This window comes from Rhinolophus hipposideros, assembly GCF_964194185.1.
Source record: "Rhinolophus hipposideros genome assembly, chromosome: 19".
NCBI classification, from domain to species: Eukaryota; Metazoa; Chordata; class Mammalia; order Chiroptera; family Rhinolophidae; genus Rhinolophus; species Rhinolophus hipposideros.
Genome location: NC_138065.1, coordinates 283,293 through 305,590, shown reverse-complemented (window position 1 = coordinate 305,590; position 22,298 = coordinate 283,293). Strand labels below are relative to the sequence as shown.

The window sequence follows — 22,298 nt, the reverse complement described above, 5'->3', positions numbered from 1 at the left end:
TGGTGCTCCACCTTCTAGATGAGGACCCACCCGTGAGCATGCAATGCTCTAGCTGTAGAATCTGGGCATTTTTCTTTAAGAGAAATGGAAGAGACTGAACTCTTCCCAACAATGCTGATGTCCGAGGCAGGGTGTGGGTGAGGGGCGCAGGCTATTTCCTGTGGGCACGATGTCTTCGAGAGTGCCCTTGCTCACGATTCTTTGAAGTTTTGGGTTTTGCACCAAAGGAAAATGAAGGGGCCGATGATCTGAAAGACTCTCTCCCAACGGAGCCCTGAGCATGTGGAGAGGGAACCCCAAAGCCAAGGCTGCTACCTGTCTTAACTGGCCCAAGGACAGGGGTGCTCTGAGCCAAGGGGCCTATGTGGGGGGCCTGAAACACAGTTTTTCTTGCAGAAATGCTGGCCCTCCTTGAGGCAAAAGGAGTGCTGTGGCTGGTCAGGCCCTGGGAGTTCTGGCTGCAGACTTTCCCAAAGGGTGTGATGGTACGAGCAGCCCCATCGGGCCTTGCTCCAACACAGAACATTCCAGAGTTGGAGCTCTTGTCTGGGGCAGTCACACTGACCCCAGGCTCCCCACAATCCATAGGGGTCACTACTCCCCCAAAGGCAAAAGGTCGTGGGGCTGTGCTGCCAAACACTGAGCCACAAGACCCACTCTGGGAGACAACTCCAAAACCACTGGCACTAGCTTGACCGAAGGGAAAGCCTGCTGGGGTGCTGCTGACGCCTGGCTGGACGTGGAAGGTGGAGGCTGAGGGTATCAACGCCCCAAAGGCCAGCTGTGTGTGGCTGCTGATGGCCGGCTGAGCTGGGGTTGGGATTGGGGCCTGGGTTGGGGACAGCCCGGCCAAGTTTCCAAAGATGAAAGGGTTACTGAAGCTTGGGCCAACGGCTGCTTGGGGGGCCCTTTGCTTTTGCTCACCTGATGCCCCAAATGCAGGCTGGGGAGTGACTCCCAAAGGTAGTGGGAAAGGTGGCTTTGAGCTTGACCCCCAGGGAACTGTGAATGTTGAGGTCGGATTGGAGATGCCAGATGACAGTGCAGGCTGGTTTGTTGTTCTGAGGGCTGAGGCTGGCAGAAGGCTGCCCATACCCCTAAAATTGGCATTGTTTCTACTAGGGGATATCTGAACAGCACTGGGAAGAGCCTGGCTAAAGGAGGTGACTCTGTGTGCTGTAGGAGTGGCAGGACACTGGTGAGATGGGACTGCTAAACCTGCGGCTGGGGAGAAGTTGGCCTTGACAGCTTGGGCAGCCCCAAGAAGGAAAGTGTGCCCAGCGGAAGGGAGGGAGGGCGTGGTGCCCACAGTACTGGTGACACCCACTACATTACAACGCACAGGTGGCTTGAAAGAAGAGTCTTTGTATGTGCCAGCTGGGGTGGTGGGCATGACTGCAGAGGTAGCCTGGAGCAGGCCGTGAGGGGTGTGGGTAGAAGCAGGAGGAGCTGGAGGAAAAGCCTGCTTGAAAGAGAAAGGAGCAATGGACATGACTGCAGAGGTAGCCTGGGGCAGGCCATGGGGAGCGTGGGTAGAAGCAGGAGGAGCTGGAGGAAAAGCCTGCTTGAAAGAGAAAGGAGCAATGGACATGACTGCAGAGGTAGCCTGGGGCAGGCCATGGGGAGCGTGGGTAGAAGCAGGAGGAGCTGGAGGAAAAGCCTGCTTGAAAGAGAAAGGAGCAATGGACATGACTGCAGAGGTAGCCTGGGGCAGGCCATGGGGGGCGTGGGTAGAAGCAGGAGGAGCTGGAGAAAAAGCCTGCTTGAAAGAGAAAGGAGCTGTCATGGGCAGAGTTGTAAGTGGTCCTGTGCTGCCAAACACAGGCTTGAGGGTGGGCGTCACCGTGCCCAGAGGTGGAGGTGCCGCAGCTGTGACTAAGATTCTGGGATGCGAGGCGTCTGCAGTCTCTCTGTTCGTTGGGAGCCCCCAAATGCATTTCAACATGAGGTCAGCAGAGGTTGTAGCAGGAGATGCAGGTGCAGAATGATGGCCAGCTGGTTTCTTCACCTTCCCAAACAAAGTCCTTTGTGTAGAGAGTGCTGCAGGAGTGATGGCACATGGGTCTGGGGTCCTGGCTGACCGGTCAGCCTGAGAGGTCACAGGTGGCTGTGTGGTGTCAGTGACTGGTAATGTGGGAGAAGCAGGATTCAGAAGGGTGACAGCAGCCGTGGACTCTGTGTCTGAAGAAGGGTCTGGGCGAGGCTCTGATCGTGAGCACCCGAGTAGGGCCGGCAGGCTGGGTGTCTTCGGGGGTGGAGGGGCCACACTGCTGCCCTCTCCAGCAGGGGGGAAGGCCAGCAGACCTGGAGACCCCACCTGAGGGTTTGTGCCCTGGGTGGGAGCTACACCTGCGGGAGGCAGGGTGAGAGCTAGGCAGGGGGGAACAGGGGACCGAGAGTCGTGGACAGAGGCAGTGGTGACCTCTGTTGCATCCTTCCTGTTTTCGTGGCTCTGCTGGACTCCAGCTTTCTTCAAGCCCAGGTCCCTTTTGGGGACTGCACCCCCAAGCTGGGGGGGAGGTGAGGTCAGCGTCAGAGGGGCCGCAGAGCTGGAGAACAGCCATGGAGGCTTCTGGTTCTGCTGTCTCACGTGGCCAGATGCTGCTGGGGACTCCTGTGATACCAATGGGACTGGAGAGTGGCGCTGATGGCCGTTTCCTTTCTTTTTTATTGGCCACTCTGGCATCTGGAATGATGCACTGGGAACACTTCTCTTCCAGCACTCAGAGAAACCTCTGGAAGAGCTGTAAGAGCTGGTGATGGCATTTCTCTTAGAGCTGCAGGGGCCGCCTGTCTGTGTGCTCGCCCAGGAGCTCACCACGGAGTGACTGGGCCTTTTATGCAAGCTGTGATCTGAGCTCCCCGCCTCCAGGCTTCTCTTCAGAGACCCAGGCCTGGGCACAAAGGACGTGCAGACTTCATTTTGCACCAGAGGCTTAAATGCAGATGGCTTGGTGTCTGGACTCTTCTCACTGTGCAGCCACTCAGGGAAGAGTGGTGCTTGCCTCCCCTTCTTGCACCCTCTGAGAGCCCTCAGCACTGTCTCCTTTGCACAGGGGCCAGGGGGCTTCTCTGAGGGTGAGGACTCCGCAGAGCTGACCTGTGCTGGGGACTTGGGGGCAACCCCTGTCTGCTCAGGAGGAGAGATCTTGATGGTCACCGGGCTCCATGGGCCCTGGGCTCCATGGGCGCTGGGCTGCCGAGGAGACCAGATCCTGAAATTCCAGTAACTTTCCCACAAGGCTGAGGGAAGAGGCCCTACGGTGGAATCCCGCGGCCTCCTTGTGGGAAAGCGCCCCCCGGCCTCAGCGGCCACCCGCACGGTGGACCTGGCGGCATCCCAGGTCAGCCGCCTTCTCCAGGGTCTGAGCCGCGGGGCCGGGTGTGCGCGGTGGACGTACTGGACCCGGTGGACCTGGTGAAGGGCCTGACCCGGCCGGCGGTGGACAGGCCCCCGGGGCACATGTGTGCGCCCTCCTGCCGGCGCCCGCGGCGGGGGTCCCGGCTTGCCCGGGTAACTGCCCATGCCGAGCAGACAGGCGCCTCGGCGACTTTGGGGAGGCTTTGGGCCTCCGAGGTTTCTGACGTCGGCCGGTTCAGCCGAGGCCACGTGCGCGGGGTTCGGTGACGGTTGGGATCCCGGCGCGAGGAAAGTGCGAGGCTCCTGGGGCGCGGACACCCCCAGGCCCCGCGGCCGCAAGTCAGCACCGCCCGGAACAGGGGCACGCGGGGCCTCGGCAGCGCTGTAGTCGGCTGTTTGGAGGCCTAAGCCGGCGCGGGGGCCTCCGCTCTCCCTGCGGCAACGCGGGCGAGGACAGGGTTTCGAGGGGACCGTGCGCCCGAGGCTGCCGAGTCGCGCAGAGCTGCGGCCAGCCCCGAAGGATTCCCGGGGCCGGACCGGGGAGCGCGGTCGGAGCCCGGCGCCTGCGTGGCAGGGCGCGCGTGACCGAGGCCCCACGGTGCACCCGCGCAGCCAGTCGGAGTCGGGGCCCGTCAGGTGCCCGGAGACGAGCTCGGGACGCAGCCACCCCTGGCCCCACCCAGGCTCGCCTCCCCGTGGCGGATCCTGGTCGCCCTCCGGTTACTCGCTCTCTGAGCCTCGCGGGGCCGCCCGACACCCCGTCTATCCACCCGGAACCTGAGCCCCGCGGGCGCCGGCTGTTCCGCCATCTCTCCACTCGACGTCCCACGCGGCGCAACCGAGCCCGAGCTCCGGGAGCCGAGCAAAGAAGTGGGAGACATCTGCACCCACTTTGGGGCAGAGTGGGTTTCGGAGGGAACTGCCTTTCCGACGACCTTTTCTGGAAAGAGTCGTATTTAATCCGTATTTAATCCGTGCCAATTATGTTGTGATCAGGAGGAATTTTTTAGTAATTTGTACAAGTGACTTGTTTTTGAATTTTTCAGAATGTTCCTCTTAGTTGACTCTGGATTAGCAAAATATTGAGCTGCAAATTATGTGAGACCTTACGGTGTTTGTATAAAAATGGACGTTTGGGTTGCTCCATAACAGTTGTATCCAAGTTAGCCATGTATTTTTCCCCTTGAAAATGATCTTTTTTCTAATTTTAAGGATTATTTAGGAAAAAAGTATTTTATTGTTTTAATAGTAAATGATCTAGACAATTTAGTCTTCATTCATCATGTTGTTTTGTAGCCAGTTTTGTAAATCAGTTACCCTTCTAAAATTGGTTGTATGGATTTACTCCACTTTCTTTATCAGAAATATGTGAGTGCACTGAAAATGCACTCACTCAGTAAATGACACCTATAGGCTCCAGCTGGCCCCGGGGCGTGAGGGCGTTGGGGGTGGGGCGGGGTGAGGTTACAGGTGCGTGTGGCGCCGACTCCCCGTGGAATCTGCGTGGATCCGCCGGCGGGAAGGCTTGGGTTGGTATCCGGTTTATAAACATGGCACGTGCAGGCTCTGACGTGCGGGCCTTTCTCCTCCGCCCTTTCACCGGACCCTGCGCCTCTGTAATCCAGACGATCAGGGCTCCTGGGCCTGGCCACACCTCAGTGCGCGACCCCCACCTCCCTGTCCCCTTCTACTACGGACAGCAAGGCGGGGACCCCTTTTCCTGACCCACCCACGCCTTTACTCTGGGCTGGAAGTCCTCTTCCCGAGGCAGTCTCGGCAGGAGGTCGGGGAGAGGCCCCGGCCTGGGGGGGTCCTGCCACCTCCCCGCCCCCGCCCCGCGCGCTCTCCCAGGGCGCTGCATTCAGTCCGCTGGTCGGGAGAGGAAACGCGAGTGAAAGGCCCAAGGGGAAACTCCTCTCAGGGCCCAAAGCGCTTTGTTCCTTTGTGACTTTCCGCGCTGAGGAAACATCCCTTTTCTGTCTTCCTTCCTTCTGATCGTTTTTCCGGCTGCCCTCTCTCCGGGGCACGTCGGAGATTCGCTCTTCCACAACCAGACGACCCCTGCCTGGCCAGCACCTCCAGGTCTGCGCTGTTCCAAGTCACCAGTGTCCCATGTCGGAAGCTTTCTTTTTTCTTTTTCTTTTTTAAATTTCCAGGAGCCTCTTTTTGCACAGAGCAGAATTGGGGGGACCCTCGGGCAGAATCTGAGGCGTCATGGAGACACCCTCCGTTCAGCGAAGCAGGTGAGTTCAATGTTTTGGTTGTCGCCAGGTTTGAACTATTACAAATAAAGCTTCTATGAATAATAACGTACAGGTTTTTGCGTGGACACAGATTTTCACTGTTGTGGGATAAATGCCTAGTAGTGGATTGCTGGATTGTACCTATGGTAAGTACAGGTTTTGTTTGGAAGAAACTGCCAAACTGCCAGTCGCTGTACCATTGTACAATGTCTGATAGGTGCAGTGCCTCTGCCTCTTTGCCTGCCTTTGGTAGTGTCACCATTTCCTAAATGACCAGTGATAGTGAACATTTTTCACGTGTATATTCTCTATGGTGAAACATCTTTTCATGCCTTTTGCCCATTTTCTAACTGAATTGATTGTTTTAATGTTGAGTTTTGAGTTCTTTCTATATTCTGAGTCCTTTGTCAGATATGTTGTTTGCAAATATTTTCTGCCAGTCTGCAGCTTGCCTTTTTTATCTTCTTAACAGGGTCCTTTGCAGAGCAAAAGTTTTGATTTTGAGGAAATCCAGTTAGTCAAATTTATCTTTTATGGGTTGTGTTTTTTGGTGTGTGTCTAAGAACTCTTCACCAAGACCCAGACAGCTCCAAATTTCCTCTTTTTTTTTTCTAAAAGTTTTATGTTTTATTTAAATTTGCGAACCATTCTTAGTTAAGTTTTTAATGAGGTATGAGGTTTAGGTTAAGGTTTATATTTTTTGGCTTTGGGTATCCAATTGCTCCACCACCACTTTTTTGATTAGGACTTTCCTCCCTCTACTAAATTGCTTTGGCATTTATGTCACAAATAAGTTAGCTGTACTCATTTGTGGTGATTCCTGGGTTCTCTTCCATTGACTTATGAGCCTATCCCTCTGCCAATAATGCAGTCTTTATTACTGTGGCAGTATAATAAGTCTTGAAGTCATAAGTGATTTCTTCCACTTTATTCCTCTTTTTCAGAATTTTAGTTATTCTAACTCATTTGCCTTTTCATACAGGTTATAATATTTGTATCTATAGCTACAAAAAAAATCTTACCCGGATTGTGATGGGAACTGTGTTAAATCTGTATGCCATTTTCAAGAGAGTTGACATCTTTACTATGTTGAGTCTTCTGGTCAATGAACACAGACTGTCCCTCCATTTATTTGGGTCTTTATTTGGGAAACAAAGGATGATTTGTTTCATCCACATTTTGTAGTTTTCATCATGTGTGTGTTTGGGTAGATTTGCATCTACGTTTTTCTTTCCTTTTTTCCCCCAATGATGTAAATAGCACTGTGTTTTAATTCTGGTGCTCATGTATTTATTGTCAGTATAGAAATACAATTGATTTTTGCATTTTGATCTTGTCTTCTGTGACTTTGCTGAATATACTTATTAGTTCTAGATTTTTTGTTTGGTTTTAGGTTCCTTACAAGTTTGTATGTAGACCATTGTATCATCGTCAAATGGAATGGGAAGTATAATCTTTCCCAAAGCAGAAAGGGAAGGGAAATATATATATTTCTAAAGAAAAATACAATCCAGTGAGCAACCAACTGCACAATCAACACACAATGGGCCCAAATTGCAGAAACAAACAGTAAAGTGTCCCAATATTTCTGGTTAGGGTGAGTATTTCACCTAAAGACCATACTGCAGTACTTGTCAAATAACTCCCTTCCGTTGTGATTGTTAGAATGTGACATTACTGTGGTGAACTGGAGAGCTTTCCCCATCTGCCAGGTAGCTCAGTTCTGAGAATGAAGGACTGAAAATCAAAGGTCCTGGGTTTTGACATGCTGAAAACATAAGTCAATAAATACAGTGTCCAGTTCCTTTTCTAAACACCTTCGCCTAGAGGGATAGCTTTCTTACATTCCATGGACTGTAAGCCTTTTGTGCTGCACTCCTCAGAAAATCCCCATTATTAAAAACTGCTACAGTCATCTTCTGCTTGGAATAGAATAGCAAACCTCAGCTACTGGTTAAGGTTGAAAGAAACAACTGACTTCCTGGTGTTTCCTCACTTTAGGCAAATAAAAGTTGTCAAACTTCAATCCATGTTTCTTTAAGACAAGGGTGAAACACCCTTTATACCAGGGGAACAAAAGCCCAGGCGCCTGGACAGGGACTTGAACCCTGGACCCTCAGATTAAAAGTCTGATGCTCTACCAACTGAGCTACCCAGGCCCTGATGGTATGATTCTTCTATGTGCAGAGATACTGTCACTGATTATTTCCGTTCAATCATGTGGCATGGTCATTGTTGCCTTCAGGAAAGGCAACTGAGCACATGTTTGACCCCCAGAGTCCATTCTTCCAGCATTTGTTTATGTTTTCTGCAGGTTGGTAGAGGAGGTATATAAATGGCATCAAGAAAATAATTCTTATTTTAATACAGTTGTGAGAGGAAGTTTTTAAAAAACCCAACTGTTGTTCCATTACATTTTATGAAATTCTTCGTTAAATCTGTCAGCCCTTACTGGGCACCAAGAAATAACCAAAAAAGACACAAGGAAACAATAAAAAACAAGAGGAAAAAAGTGAAAAGCAACCAGAAGAGAGCAAGGGTAAGAATCTGCCAAGTTTGGTAACATCTGACATTTATTTCTAGCTGGAAGAAAAAAAAGCTGGGAGGGAAATGTGGTGAGTGTGGGTGGCTGGACTGTACACTCACTGCTTTGGGGCTGCTCTTACCCCCTAAAAGTATTTTGGCAAACTTGGTGTTTCCTCCCACATTTTTTCCAGTGGGCATTTAGCATTGTTCTTCATAAGTTTAAATTCTCCAGAAGAACATAGTGACTTGTATCAAAGGAATCTAAAAATTATAGCAATTTAATACCTACCAACAGAGAGAAGGGGAAAGGAGAGAGAAAGAGAACGGGTCCTTCTTTAATCTTCTGTGGAAGATTTTACATTCTTTGTTTCCTTGAATTTGTCATTTCCGGTCTTTGTCTCCCATAGAATTTTAACCCAATACAACATCATTTTGTATTTAGTCTTTTCTTCATCTTCCTACCATACTTCTTTGTACCAAATGCAAGTATGAACATTGGAATCTGATGTTATTTCCTGTGACCCCAAATCTGTGTTAAAAATGGTTGTTGTGGATTGTGCTATATTTGCATCTCCTTGCAGTGCACAATCAACCAATACATAATAAATAGGTGATAACTTGAAAATCCTTTTAAATGAAGTACCTGTGGAATTTGTCACTTCCTTCTCCATGAAATCGGATACAAGCCTTCGCGACTGAAAGAGGCGTCTCTGACTATTTCCAATTGTTCCCCGAACGGGGATCCGGGGAGAGCATTGTTACACCCCCGACAACGTGCCAACGCCAATCAGTCTTTTTACTGTTGTTGTTCTGAGTATTTTATTTGCCAATGAGTCTTCATTTATCAGAAATGTCTGAAGTTACCGAGCAGAAGAGCGAGATGTGCGTGCGTAGAAGCAGAGGACGTGGGACTTGCGCGCCACACTTCCCAGTCAAGCTGATCGTCAGGCGAATGTTGGAAAGGTTTTAAACATGTAAGATCTAGACGTAGTTCAGCTGTTGAATACAGCTCAGCGCTGCATTTGCTACAGAACTCCCAGTCAAGGGCGGTCCACGCGCGCCAGCTGCGCTCTGCGTACAAACCCAGGTTCCCTCGCTGGGGTCCCTTTCCACCATCAGTTACTGCTCCCAGCAGAAGTGGGTCAAATTGTTTTTCTCTTTCCTCACTTCCCCACCCTTTTCTCCGCCTCTTTAAATCGCCCCTCCCCCCAGCTGGTTCCCGCGGTGCCTCCGAGTGGTGCTTCTTTCCTCCGGACTCAGCCTCAGAACCCGCCTTTCAAAAGGCTGGCGGGGCTGGTGGAGGAACCGCGGAGGGAACCGAAGAGGCGCCACACAGCAAGGCCTGAGGAAACCCTCGCTGGAGAAGAACGGGGGCTGTGTGGTTAGCACTCCCGCTTCGGGCAGAAATGTCCTTACCCGTCCTGTCCCATCCCATCCCATTGAAAACCTCGAGAAATGTTTCTTTGTCTGCGAAGGAGCTAAACTTTCAAAATTCCATTTCCGATTAGATTTGTTTGGATCGTTTGCTCAGGGGCCAGGAATTCTGTGTGTTTCCAGGCTGATCTCAGGGCACAGGCTGGTGTTTGCCCTACAATCAGGAACCACCCCGCTAGATGCCGAGTAAGAACTTCACACAGAAGGGACCAGAAGCCACATAAATATTACTCACTAAATCCAAATTTCAAATCTCTCCAATTTAACTCCCCCCAAGCGTCTGTAGTCACACCTCCCAAAGAAGGGTGAGTGTGACAGAAAAGTTGGAGTGGAAAAGGACAGTGAAATTCCCAATTGTCTCACGTCCTTTGCTTTGGGACTTGGCAGTTGTGTGTGGCCTGGAATTCATTTCCTTTTCCCATTTGTCAGTTCCTGCTTGTCCTTTGTATTTCAGTTCAGACATTACCCATTGCCTCCTCCTGGAAGTTTTAGCTGACTTCTCAACACTAGTGTGGAAGCTCCTGGAATACACCAGGATCCTGAGATTTCTTCAGTTCTATTACTGTTGCATTATAACTATCTCTTGCATGACCCTCCCTAACCATCTCGTGCTCAGGGCTCAGCCCTTAAACGCAAATGTCTGTCTTGGCCTGTTGTTCACTCTCCAGACTCACACATACAGCTGCTTTCTGCACAAGCATTTTACCCATAACTTTGTCAAAAACTGAACTGGTCTTCTGCCCAAATTTGCTCCTCACCAGTGTTTCCCATCTCAGTAATCAACCACTCCATCTGTTTGTTCGTCTGTGCCTCCTCTCTTCCACTCGGGTTCTACAGCCCATCTATCAGCTCCACTTTCAGAATTGGTCCATAATTCAATGATTTTAAGCTATTCCCACTGTCATCACATTACAAAATCTATCACCTCCTCTCACCTAGATGTTTGCAGTAGACTCTTCATTGGTCCCCCTGTTTCTGTTTACCCTGCCCCTTCCTGTCTGTCCTAAACACAGCAGTAGTGCTCTCCAAGGGTTTCCCTCTCCTTCAGTAGAAGGCTAGACAGAATGCTTCTAATGGCCTGCAAGGGCCCTCTCCTCCTGCCTCCGTTCCCTTCCCTCCCCTTCTCTCTACTCCCCTCCTTTCCAGCCACACCCACCTCCTTCTTCTCAAACAAGTCAGGCATACTCCAGCCTCAGGACTTTTCACTTGCTGGAAACTCCTGGAAACTCTTTTTCTCAAATATGTGCCTAACTCATTTCCATCAGTCTTTGCTGAAACATCACTTTCTCAGTGAAGTTTGACCTGCTTAACATATCTAAAACTACAAAAGTTTTCTTTTTAAAAACCAGCCATCCTATTGTCTTTCCTCCTTTTTCATTAATATCGATCACCGTCTTCTACACTATATATTTTACTTCTTCATTTGTCAGCATTTCCCATCAGGATGCAAACTCCAAGAGGATAGAGTTTTGCCTGTTTTGTTCACAGCTATCTTCCTGTATCTAGAGGAGTACATGTCATGTAGTAGCTACTCATTAACAATTTGTTGAATAAATATTGGTCTGCCAGAGTACATAGGAAGCACTCAATAAGTGCGTTTTTCCATAAATGGATGTGTAAGCAAATTTCAAGAGTTTAACCCTGAAAGGGGACAGGTGTGGTCTGTTCATAGGTAAATGCTTTGGGTTCCATTTACACAGTTCCCTGTTGTGGTTGAATGTATAAACCTGAGTTGCTAAGTATGGGGTCTTCTGTTTAATTGTGTGACTCACCATGCCCATCAGTGCTTGTACAACAAGCTTGAGCCTGCAGTTAGGACCAAGCCCCTAAGACTTCTAGTCCCATCTACAGAGCTGCAGATGTTCACCTGTGTAATCACTAGTTCTTCCCCTTTCCAAACCTGACTGTCCAGGAATAAACCTGATTCTTGTGCTACTGAAGCCTGAGGGTGACAATAATACATGAAGCTCTGAGAGAGTGGGGATCTGTTCAAAACAAGACAAACTTTCCTGTAAGGCTTCTGAATAGTCTTTAATTTTTTTTAGTGATTTTGCTTACTTTGTTGTTTAGTATTTTGTAAAGGCAATAACAGAGTTCAAAAGCAGTATAAATAATTACACAATTAAAATTTCCTCTCCCATCTCTTTCCACCATATTTTAAAATTAATTATTGTTAGTACTATGTATGTGTTTGCATTACTACTAATTTTTTATGTATTTATTTTGTAACTGTTCACACAATTGGGTGACTTTGTCATACATTTTTCTGGTCAGAAAGTCTATGACTGTCATAGGTTCTTAGAAGGATACATCAATTCAGAAAGTTTAAAGACCACTGCCTTAAGTCCAAGTTTTCTCAATGCTTGTGTAGCAAGTCCATTATAACTGTCATGCGGGGTGTCATGCGGGATGGCTTGTGGGGTCTCTAGTCCAGCTCCCCACATAAGAATGCAGGATATGGTGAGGCCAAAAAGGAACACCCACGGAGCCATAGCTAGGGGGGTCACACCACCATATTCTCTCTGGTGGCTGGGTTGGAGACACAGGAAGCAGGAGCCACACTATCCACAACCGGCCATCCACTGCTCTGCAATCTGCACTTGCCAGACACCATCTCCTTGCTAGCCTCTCTTTTCTGCTAGCTTACCCACGGCAGTTATATTAGTGGCCAATGGCTCACTGGTTACAGCTGACGGCCAACTAGCCACAGCTGATGGCCATCCAATCACAGTTGATGGCCATTTACTACCTGAGCCAGCACCTTTCTACGTGAGGCCGAGAGCCTGGAAACTGCACTCCTGGCTCTGTCCCCACAATAACTCACCCTTGCGTGTGAATGGTAACTTTGTTCTGTATATTTCACTACAATTTGAAGATATAATTATAAATATAACAGAAACAATAATATTAGATGGTCACCAGGTCCCTTCTGCATTTATTTGGATCCTGCTCTACACCTACTTCAGTAAACCGGATTATTCTAGGGTGTTTGCACACAGCTGTCACGTGCCAATTTCGCAGCTTTGCACATGGCTTCCACTCTTCTAGCTTGCTCACCAACTCTGTTCACGGTTGCACTCTACTATGCTTTCAGTTAAATCTTCCCTAAACCAAACCACTCAATGTCTTTCATGCCATAGGTTCTCTCCCCTTAACTCACAGAGCAAATGTTACTGCGCTGGGTCCAACTACACTACCGTGTATTAAAATTGGCGGTAGAAAAGTGTGGGTTTTTTTTTTTTAATCTACTGGATTACAGTAGGATCCTTACTTTACTCATCTTTATGTCGCTTGATAGAATTTGAAAAATGTGCTGCATATGATTGCATGGAAGCACCTCGACTGTGCAAAGAAGCCTGTTTCTCCAAAATGGTCTGCGGCCCATACACATCAGAATTGTCTGAGATGCAGGTTGAAAATACTGGGACGTCAGAGCGATGATGGGTCAGTCGGTGAGCGCGGAGCCTGGGAACCTGTGTTTGACTAGCTCTCCAGGTACGTTCTTTACAAAGCCTCGTCTGGGCTGCGATGTGCAGGAGGTACTTCGGTCTCCAGGCGCTCGCCAAGGCCCGCTTGGGGGCCTCCAGCCCAACTTCGCGTCTCTCGCGGGCGGGCGAGGTTCCGCACGGCCGGCGGGCCGGCTCTCCGCGCAGGTGCAGAGGCGCGCGGCTGGTGTGCGCCCCGGCCCCCTCCGGCGTCCGTACGGACGCGTCGCCTGCGCCTGGAGAGTTGTCCGGCGGCTGGTGGGCGTCGGCTGGCGGTGCGCAGCGCGAAGGAACGACCGGGGAGCTGCGAGAAGAGCGGCAGCCGTGACCGCGGCCCGGCACGCTCGGTGCGCACAGGGACAGCGGTCCGCGCGGCGTTCCCGGTAATCCTTCCGGCTTCCGCGCGGCCGGCGCACGCAGGTTCCGCCCGTGCGCCAGCCCTCCGGACGTGCGTCCCGACGCTCGGCGGGAGGCGGCGGGTGAGTGAGGCGCTCGAGGCTCTGCGCCGGGCCGGGCGGGGTGGCCTGGAGGCTCTGGGCAGTGGTTTCGCGGAGACACTCGGCTCCCGGGGGAAGACGGGCGAGGGGGCCCGGGTGGTCGGAGCGCGGGTCGTCCCGAGGCGCCTGTGCGGCCGCGTGGGGCTCTGCGCGCGGGGCGCTCCCTGCTGGTGGGCACCGCCCGGCCCGCTGCACTGACGGCGGGTGCTGGTCTCGGGCGCCCCGGAGAGGCGTTCCGGTCCCCTCGGGCGGGCGGGGAGGGCTTCTGTGCCCCGGCTGTTTGCAGGTGCTGGCCGCGTGCCAGGACTGTGCCCAGACTTTTAACCCGCAGCGACTCGCGTAATCCTCTGTTAACCCCACGAGAGATACTATTATCAACCCCACGTTACAGCTCAGGAAATGGAGGCACAAAGATAAAGTACCTTTGTGGGGGACAGAGCCCCAGAGAGCAGCTTCCAGGCTCCGGGCCTCACGGGGAAAGGTGCTGGCTCGGTAGTGGACGGCCATCAGCTGGGGCTACTTGGCGGTCAGCTGTAACCGGGTAGCCACTGGCCACTGATAGAACTGCCGTGGCTGCCTTGGTTGCTTGGCAGGCAGAGAAGCAGATGTGGGATTGCCGTCGTGTGGCTCCTGCTTCCTGTGTCTCGCCTGGCAGCCGGGACACTGGGGTGCAGGGAGACCCCTTGTTGGGGTACTGGCGGATGTTTGCTTTTGTATGGCCAACGCACCCGCCAGCGAGAGTATAGCGGCACGACTGCCCTACCTATGGCTCCGTGGGTGTTCCTTTTGGCCTCGCCATGTCCTGCGTCCTTATGCGGGGAGCGGGACCAGAGTCCCTGCGTGACAACCTTCCTTTAGTTCCAGAGCCTACGAGGAGCAGCCTTTATTGGATAACGGTCCTGATGATGATGATTGGTAGTTGACTAAACACTGAGCCAATTCCCAGGAACATTTGTCTGAAGACCATCATTGTTAGGCCTGGGCGGACTTGATCATCTCTCTCCCAGGGCTGAACGCCCTCCGATTCCATTGCGCTTGCGCAAAGGCTCCAGGCTGCCGCCAGCCGCTCTAGGGGACGGAAAACCAAACTGGTTATTTCCCCTGGTTTTTCTATAGCTAACAACAGAGCTATGACCCAAACCCAGACTACTTAGTAAGTGCTTACACCACGTGGCCTCTAACTGATGTTTCACTGATTCATGCCAAAGATGCCATTCCCACTGTAGTGGCACTTTAGTGGGGACCGAAGTTTTAATCCTTAGGTTACATAGCATGGTTGGGATTTGCTGCAGCCTCTGAGGGTCACTCTCTATGCCTCCATGTCACTGTGGAGTCAAAGTTGTGCTGGTATCCTGGGATCGGAGGAGTTTAGTTTCTGGGCCATTTAGGGGCCACAGGAAAGGAAAGTGTAGTTCAAATGCCCTTTCTTTGCTTGTTGAGAAGCAGTAAGTACCGTCTGGTGAGTTTGAGTCTAGGATTTATTACTTGGCCTTGGGCCAAGCTCCTGAACCTTTCTGTACTCAAATTCTTCATTTGTATTCTGGAATAACGACAGTACCCCTCTCACTGTTGCAAGGCATAAACAGGTCAGAATTTGTCCAATGCTTAGAATAGGCAGACCCAAAAGAAAAGACCAAAGAAGGGTCTTTCCCAGAGGCTGCACCTCCAAGTTGGGTTCCTTTTTTTAATGTAGGCACTTTCCCCAGTGGGGTTCCTGTGTGTCTATCACATGTGTCACATACACAAACAGATAATGCACAATACAATTATACATGTCATGAACTCATTTGAAATGCAAAAACAAGTACTCTTACAATGTGCACTAGATGTACATTTCTTGAATTATAGATAATCATATCAAATTGGCACATTTTACCAATCATCCAGACATTAATAAGCATGAAAGTGAACACTGAACTTCAAATTGGCTATCTCCTTTGAACTCTGTCCTAGTTCTTTCTCTGTGAAGATATTCTCCCTACTTTTAGGTATCCTATGTTTCAGTGTTTCTAGTGTGAGAATTTACAAAGATCTTCAAATCTTCAGATCTTCCTGGTTTCCCTTTCCCTCTGAAAACCTAAACATTTTCTCAACAATACCTCTTCTCCAGGATGGACTGTAATATGTAATAATGTAATAATACCCCACGATTGTGGCATCTCCATTGATCCCACATCACCTTGATGGAGGTGTGGGTGTCCTTGGGTCTTCAAGGACTTTTTTGGAGGATGAGGACTTTTGCTTTGGAGGCTTCAGAAGCTTTGCAACTTACCTACGGAGAGACCCACTTGTCCATCTTTAACAGACTGTCAGTACTTTCGTTTCATTGTACTAGAGAAGTATTTCTCTACCCTTCAGACCTACCATACCCTTTACTATTCTGAAGTAAAATTTATAACTATTAACTACCTATAGATATAATTTCCAAAATATCAATGTATCAATTGTAATGTGAAGGAGAAAGAAAAAGCATCTATATAGAGTAATATGTATATTGGTGTGGAAATGCTCGGGTGAAATAGATGCTTGCAGCTGTTCAGAGAATCACTGTGCTTACAATAGCTGCAACTGCAGACTGAGACACGAATGTCACACCTGTGAATCTAACGCTGTGAATGCTTTAATTTTACAGAAATAATGAACGCTTCCTAATAAAACGCAAAGGAAGTAAATTTCCTCAACTTTCTAATGTGTAGCAAAGCTGTGCAAAGTACTTTGTATTTATATGTAAAGTAGTATTGGGTTTAGCATGAGGTAATTGTTAACAGCTTTTTAAAAAATCTGACAGGATGAGAGACATTGGTTTTTTTGCAGGAATGTCCATCACCCCTGGCCACCAGTAAATTCTAACAGCACCATCCAATCAACACTACAGCTAAAAAAAACCCTCACAAATTCCCAGAACTCTCCCTAGGAGGTGGTGGTGCTGCAATGAGAGAGCAGGGCCTAGACAATGGAGTAGCGTAGGATCTGGGCTGAAGTGTGGGCCAGCCAGCCCAGCACGAAGGCAGTTCCTACTGAGGAGTGTTCACATAATGAAGTGTGCAGCTGGATTTTCCTGCAAGATCCTAAATAAATGAGAAACTGACTCCTCAGTGAACCCAGTGGTGGGGCTCTGTGTTCTGTTTGCAGCTGAAAGGCATGTCATTGGCAGAGCCGGACCCAGACAGCATCACCACTTAGCTCCTGAGCTACTCCACACCTGGTTTCCTGATGAGGGTGCTGCAGGTTCATCTTTGCACCCGGGAAGTCCCCACTGTGAGCAGGAAGGACCCGTGACACAAGACCAACTCCTGCCCCAGAGGCTCTCTAACCGTGTTTAGGGGTCTGTTTACAGCTTGTTGCTGCCCTTCCCATGGGCTCCGGATGAACTTACAAGAGAGGTTTAAAGGAAAGGCTTTAGTGGGGAAACTGAGAGTCCAGAGAAGGGCAAGAAGGGCACGGATACCTATATCTGCCCATTTTCCCAGCAGAAAGGTTGCGGGAGCCAGGATGCTCTGCTGACCCTTGGCATAGGTCCTCATTCCAGGAGAGGGCCTTGCTACCACTCCTTCCTATGAGGCCAGTGTAAGAACCACTTTGGCCCTGGAGACACAAGTAGGTGGCTTGGTGCCTGGCGATGTGAATGTGGGGGCAGCTGGTTAGCCCGAATCTTCTTGGAATGCTGGCTGCCCAATACTTGGGGACCCTGAGATCCTTCGGGGGTGCTGGGCTCTGGCAGAAGGAAGAGGCCACCTAGCCTGTGAGAAGCTGAGCGTATATTTTATACTCTCCTGTTGTGAGAAGAATGTTGGCTGGGAGGCTGGTCCCAGCTAGCACAATTTCCAGGCTACTCAGAGTGTGTTTCTAAGGTTCTTCTGTTCAATTCAACTTGTCAAGTCATATGAACTTATTCAGTACAGGTCCTGAGTACTTACTAGGTCTCATGGTACTTACTAGGTCTGAGGCACAGCCAGGTATCTGGTAACAAGTTCCACAACTGGGTTTGACAGTCCGTGCACAGCCTTTCTCAGCCCCTTCAGACACCCACTTTCTGCCGCCACTTTGTGAAAGTCCACACTACCTTTCCTATAGCTCAGAACGTTAAGATTGAGCCAAGTGGCCCTGGGTCCCCAGCACCAGTAGCCTGTGTCTGTGATTTGCCACCAGCAGGAACCCCAGCATGTGAACTGCACATGATCACCCAGTTGGAGAAAGAACAATGATCGATCCTGGATCTTAGGGAGCTGAGAGGGGAGTGACCAAAAATGACTGTCTAGGTGAGTGGCATGAAAATACCAACAATTAGGAGACGTGAGTTCTTGTCTAAGCTCTTGCAATTGGCTGGGTGACAAGTTACTCAGCCTATTTTATGTCTGTCAAGTGAGTGAGTTGACCTAGATGAACTCTGTGTTAAGCTCTGTTAAACCTCTGGCAGTCGGTGATTGTAAACCTGTTTAGAAGAAAACCTGAACTAGTTGGAAGAAGGGATAGTATTTCTGAAACTTTGTTCTCTCCCATTGCCAAGGCAATGATTGCATCCCTGCTTGACAGAGTTGTCCTCACTGTGTGCTTTTGTAGAGGTATCTTTTCCACACTTGAGGCTCTGCTCTTTGAATCCCTCCTTTCTCTCACTGACTGTAACTAGCATCTCATTTTACTTTTGTAATCCCCACTCAACACGTCAGCTGGTATACCTGCTCATTTGCATTTTCCTGGCTCAGCATATTCCCTGCTCACCTTGCCATATTTCTGGATGTCTCTGCTCACCATGTCCTGTAAAAACTCTGCCTGGTATCTCTTCTGGCCTTACTCACTTCTCTTTCACTGTCCCTTTTTTATTTTCTCCCCATATATGTTGCTAACATGCATGAATTGCAAATCAGTTGTCTTTTTTCTGCTGGTTTATATTCCTTGCTCTCCACCCTACACACAGGTGACAGCTGCACTTTAAATGTCTTTCAGATAGGCAGCTCTGAACTGAATCAAAAGCACAATACCAATCGGGCTCTTTCTGAAGAACTACAGTTATCAGGGCAGCGGTGGAAAGCCTCAGAGAGAATAGTGCCCAAGGTCCTATGAATGAAGACGCCTGTAAAAGTGAGGGCCAGCTATCAAAGCAGACAAAATGTCCTAGACAGAAGAAATCTTGTTTTGAGAAAACAGCGATCAGAAACATGTCAATAACTCTCAAGGAGATTTTCACTGGGGAAAGAGTCCCAGAATCCAGTGAATTTACTCTTAGCTCAAAACTTAACACACAGCAGAAAATTCGAAAGGGGGCTAGATCCCCCACATCTAGGGAAAACTCCAAAAATAATTCAGATTTAATTAAACACCAAAAACTCTTCCCACTAAAGAAACCTTGTAAATGCAAAGAGTGTGGGAAAGCCTTTAGTTACCAATCTGACCTTTTTGTCCACAGTAGAATTCATGGTGGAGAAAAGCCTTTTGCATGCAATGAATGTGGGAAAACTTTTAGCCGAAGTACACATCTGATTGAACATCAAAGAACACACACCGGAGAGAAACCGTATGAATGCAGTGAGTGTGGGAAAGCTTTCAGCCGGAGTACCCACCTTGGTCTCCACCAGAGGATCCACACCGGAGAAAAACCATACGAATGTAGTGAATGTGGAAAAGCCTTCAGCCGAAGCACGAACCTTAGTCAACATCAGCGAACTCATACTCAAGAAAAACCTTACAAATGTACTGAATGTGGTAAAGCCTTCAGCGACCGTTCAACCATAATTCAGCATCAACGAATACACACGGGAGAGAACCCCTATCAGTGCAGTGCATGTGGAAAAACTTTCAGCTGGGTCTCATCCCTCAGTGAACATCAGAGAACACACACGGGGGAGAACCCCTATGAGTGCAGGGACTGTGGGAAAGTGTTCACCCGGGGCTCATCCCTCACTGAACATCAGAGACTCCACACTGGAGAAAAGCCGCATGAGTGCAGAGAGTGTGGGAAGGGCTTTGGCCGCAGCTCCTCCCTTGCTATTCACCAGAGAACTCACACTGGAGAGAAGCCTTACAAGTGTAACGACTGTGGGAAAGCCTTCAGCCAGAGCTCAACGCTCATCAGACATCAGCAGCTTCACACAAAGGAGTAATATCTGGGTTTTCATCAATATTAGCACGAGAGCACATCACATCACCTCCTGCAGCTGAAAAGAAAATAGATACGTTTCTGAATTTTCCTTCCCTACTAGCTAGCTATAAGCCAGTTTCAAACTAGCATGGATGGCTTCCTTTTTCTGAACTAAATGCTCAAATGGGTGACCCATACACAGTGGACTTCAAAAACCTACCATCGGTCTGTTCTGGAGGGCTCCAACCTTAGAGTCTACTGCTACTTGACACCTTGCACTTCCATTTGTGGGGCTTGGGTCCCAGAACAGCCACCAAACGCTCTGCTTCCCAACCACATCAGCCCCTTGACTTAGGGGGGAAATCCTCATGCTTGCTGGTTCCAGTAACAGAGAAGGAGGAGCTGGATTTAGAACAAGACAAAGCTTCCCACTAGCCTGGGAATAATAATGTTGAGGCAAATTCAGCCTCTAGACTTAAAAGGACAGACTTTTCCTCCTTTCCTCTCTTTCTTGCTGTAGCCTATTTTCCTCAAAGTAGAACCCCTAGTTCTAATGTGCCTAATTAATCCTCATGTTGTATTATCTCATCCTTATCAAGAGTGTCCTAAAACTCTTACATTTAGTTCCTCCATTATCTTGGGGTAAAAATGATGTCGTATTTTTAAAACTTTTCTTTTTTTTTTTACAGACTTCATGATACTTGTACCCTCTGGTTCTGAGTCTCACCAGTCTTGTAAAACTGATCTTTCCAGGAGAAACTCAGTACCTATATATCAGTCCTTTTCCTACTTGACAGTTGCAGAATTGGCCCTGTTGGCCAGTCTTATGCCTAAACAGTTGAGCTTCTGGGATCCATGATTCTGTACTGACCCACACTTTTCCTGCCTCCCAGCATGTCTCTGATTGACCGTGATGAGCTCTGTGACTTTGGACAATGTTGGCCAGGATAATCTCATGTCATTGGGTTCCAATGCTTGGTTATTCAGTGAGACTGTCAGCTTCTTGAAGACAGAAGCCTTGCTGTAGGCCCCTTGAAAAATGTCACAAAGTGCTTGTGGTCATAAAACGCCCTGTGATTGTCGCTTACCGGCTCCTCTTTATCCCAGATAATCAGTCTGCTGGACTTTATTTGAAACAGCTCAATAGTTGATGTCTTTCTCTCCATTCCTACTTCTGCTGGCAAGTCCTCGTAGTTTGGACGTAGAGTACTAGAGTAAACACATTGCTGATGCCCTCGTCTCCCTGTCTTTAGCTGCCTAACTCAACTACCACTTTGTTCAGAAAATGTCCCCAGTAGAAACTCAAGCTTTCACTTCAAGGCCTTCCACAGTTGGATGGATCTGGTTTGTTACTTTCCATTGCTCTTTAGTACCTGTAGGCAGGCCAGTCTTTTGTCTCGACTGTACCCTCTCCTCATACTGGCTTCTTTCGTACATGTCCTACTTAATAAAAGGCCCTGCCTCCTCTGTGACATACTCTATCCCCGAGTTTCTTAGAAGTCCTTGGTAGTGAAAGTCTTCATTATTTTCGCATTTTCTTATTCTGTTCTCTGGTTCTTTCATGTGCTTTTTTCCATAAGCTTTTGGAAGTTAGAAATTGTCCTAAATCTTGTAAAGCCTCAATACATAGAACAATGCAGTTCTGGACTCTAGTTTTAATCTAAACCAGGAGGGTTTAACAGTGAAGTCACTCTTAGTCTTTTGAGTGGTGAGATAATCTCGTAAATATTTTGGTCCTTTTGATCCTACCTTGAATTATGTATGTTAACACTTGGGACTAACTCCTTTAGAGCTCCTGGGATAGAGCTCCTGGCCTCTTGGCTTTCCACTTCATGAAACTGTTGTGAGTTTATTCATGCAAAGTTTTGAAAACAATGCCTGATGTATAGTAAATGCTCAATAAATGCTAATTATTATGATTCTACGTTTCACTTCTGTAGCTTTTCATTTCATTTCATCTCTTGCAGGCTCTGTAAATCCATTACCAGAAATGAAAAACTAGGATCACAATCAAATAAGTTAAAAGATATTTTAACCACTGTAATAGGTAATAGTCATCTATTTTATTGTAACTCTATCATGTGTCAAAAATGATTGCTTACAAGAAATGATAAAATAGAAAAGTGAAAACATACATATCAGCATTAGAGAAAGAAGAAGGCCTGGAAAGTCAAGATCTGGACAGATTAGGGCATGCCATCGGTTGTTCATTTGGAGATGCAAACAGGGTTCTGCAAAAGGAGTGAGATGGTCATTGTGTACAGTGTACTTGGAGGGGAATATATCCATTCCTTAAGGACAGTAATGCTTTCCTAATACTGAGTTGGGATTTCCAGTGGGGAAGGTGGGTCAGCTATAAGGAGAAAGGGTCTTCCAATACAGCCCACGTCACTGTGACAGCCCACACTTACGAACATCTAAGTGCTGCCCTCTTCACTCAGGGCCACTCGCAGACACTCTGTGGGCCTTGCAGGTGGAGAGGGAGGAGGGCAATGACTGTGTGCACCATTTCCCCCATGTGGCTGCCCCCAAACCCCACTTTTCCCACTGTGGGTGTGGGGGGGGAAGTATCAGGCACCCAGGCAAAATGGGCCAAAGGGCCAGGAGCACGTGAGTCCCAGGCCAAACTCACTGGACCTGCTGTTTCTTCTCTTTTTAAAACAGTCGTTTGCGAAA

At 48.8% G+C, this 22,298-nt stretch overlaps 4 protein-coding genes across 6 annotated transcripts in view; 2 read left to right on the top strand and 2 right to left on the bottom strand.

The window, feature by feature from the left end:
• LOC308510680 (histone H1.3-like) overlaps positions 1 to 22,298 on the top strand; it is a gene marked incomplete at both ends in the record, with an annotated part of 269,863 nt that overhangs the window by 188,425 nt on the left and 59,140 nt on the right. The window lies entirely within an intron of this gene.
• On the bottom strand, positions 152 to 1,492 carry LOC308487213 (POM121-like protein 2; the record flags this gene model as incomplete). The annotated part of the gene is made up of 1 exon (XM_081025237.1): positions 152 to 1,492. One exon carries the CDS (start codon positions 1,490 to 1,492, stop codon positions 152 to 154), a length of 1,341 nt encoding a protein of 446 aa, XP_080881363.1.
• LOC308487876 (POM121-like protein 2) lies at positions 1,950 to 3,526 on the bottom strand (the record flags this gene model as incomplete). Its single annotated transcript, XM_081026719.1, has 2 exons — positions 1,950 to 2,040; positions 2,082 to 3,526. The coding sequence occupies 2 exons, from the start codon at positions 3,524 to 3,526 to the stop codon at positions 1,950 to 1,952; spliced, it is 1,536 nt and encodes a 511-aa protein (XP_080882845.1).
• On the top strand, positions 13,190 to 21,546 carry ZNF391 (zinc finger protein 391). 3 transcript variants are annotated; one of them, XR_013995395.1, is made up of 3 exons: positions 13,190 to 13,528; positions 17,696 to 17,805; positions 18,491 to 21,545. XR_013995395.1 is itself a non-coding variant. In XM_081080389.1 (2 exons), the coding sequence occupies exon 2, from the start codon at positions 18,604 to 18,606 to the stop codon at positions 19,642 to 19,644; it is 1,041 nt and encodes a 346-aa protein (XP_080936515.1). In that variant the 5' UTR covers positions 17,695 to 17,805; positions 18,491 to 18,603; the 3' UTR covers positions 19,645 to 21,546. The 3 variants fall into 3 exon arrangements, 1 of the variants encoding a protein (XP_080936515.1); XR_013995396.1 differs by having other exon boundaries at positions 13,498 to 13,528; positions 17,699 to 17,805; positions 18,491 to 21,544; XM_081080389.1 differs by lacking the exon at positions 13,190 to 13,528 and having other exon boundaries at positions 17,695 to 17,805; positions 18,491 to 21,546.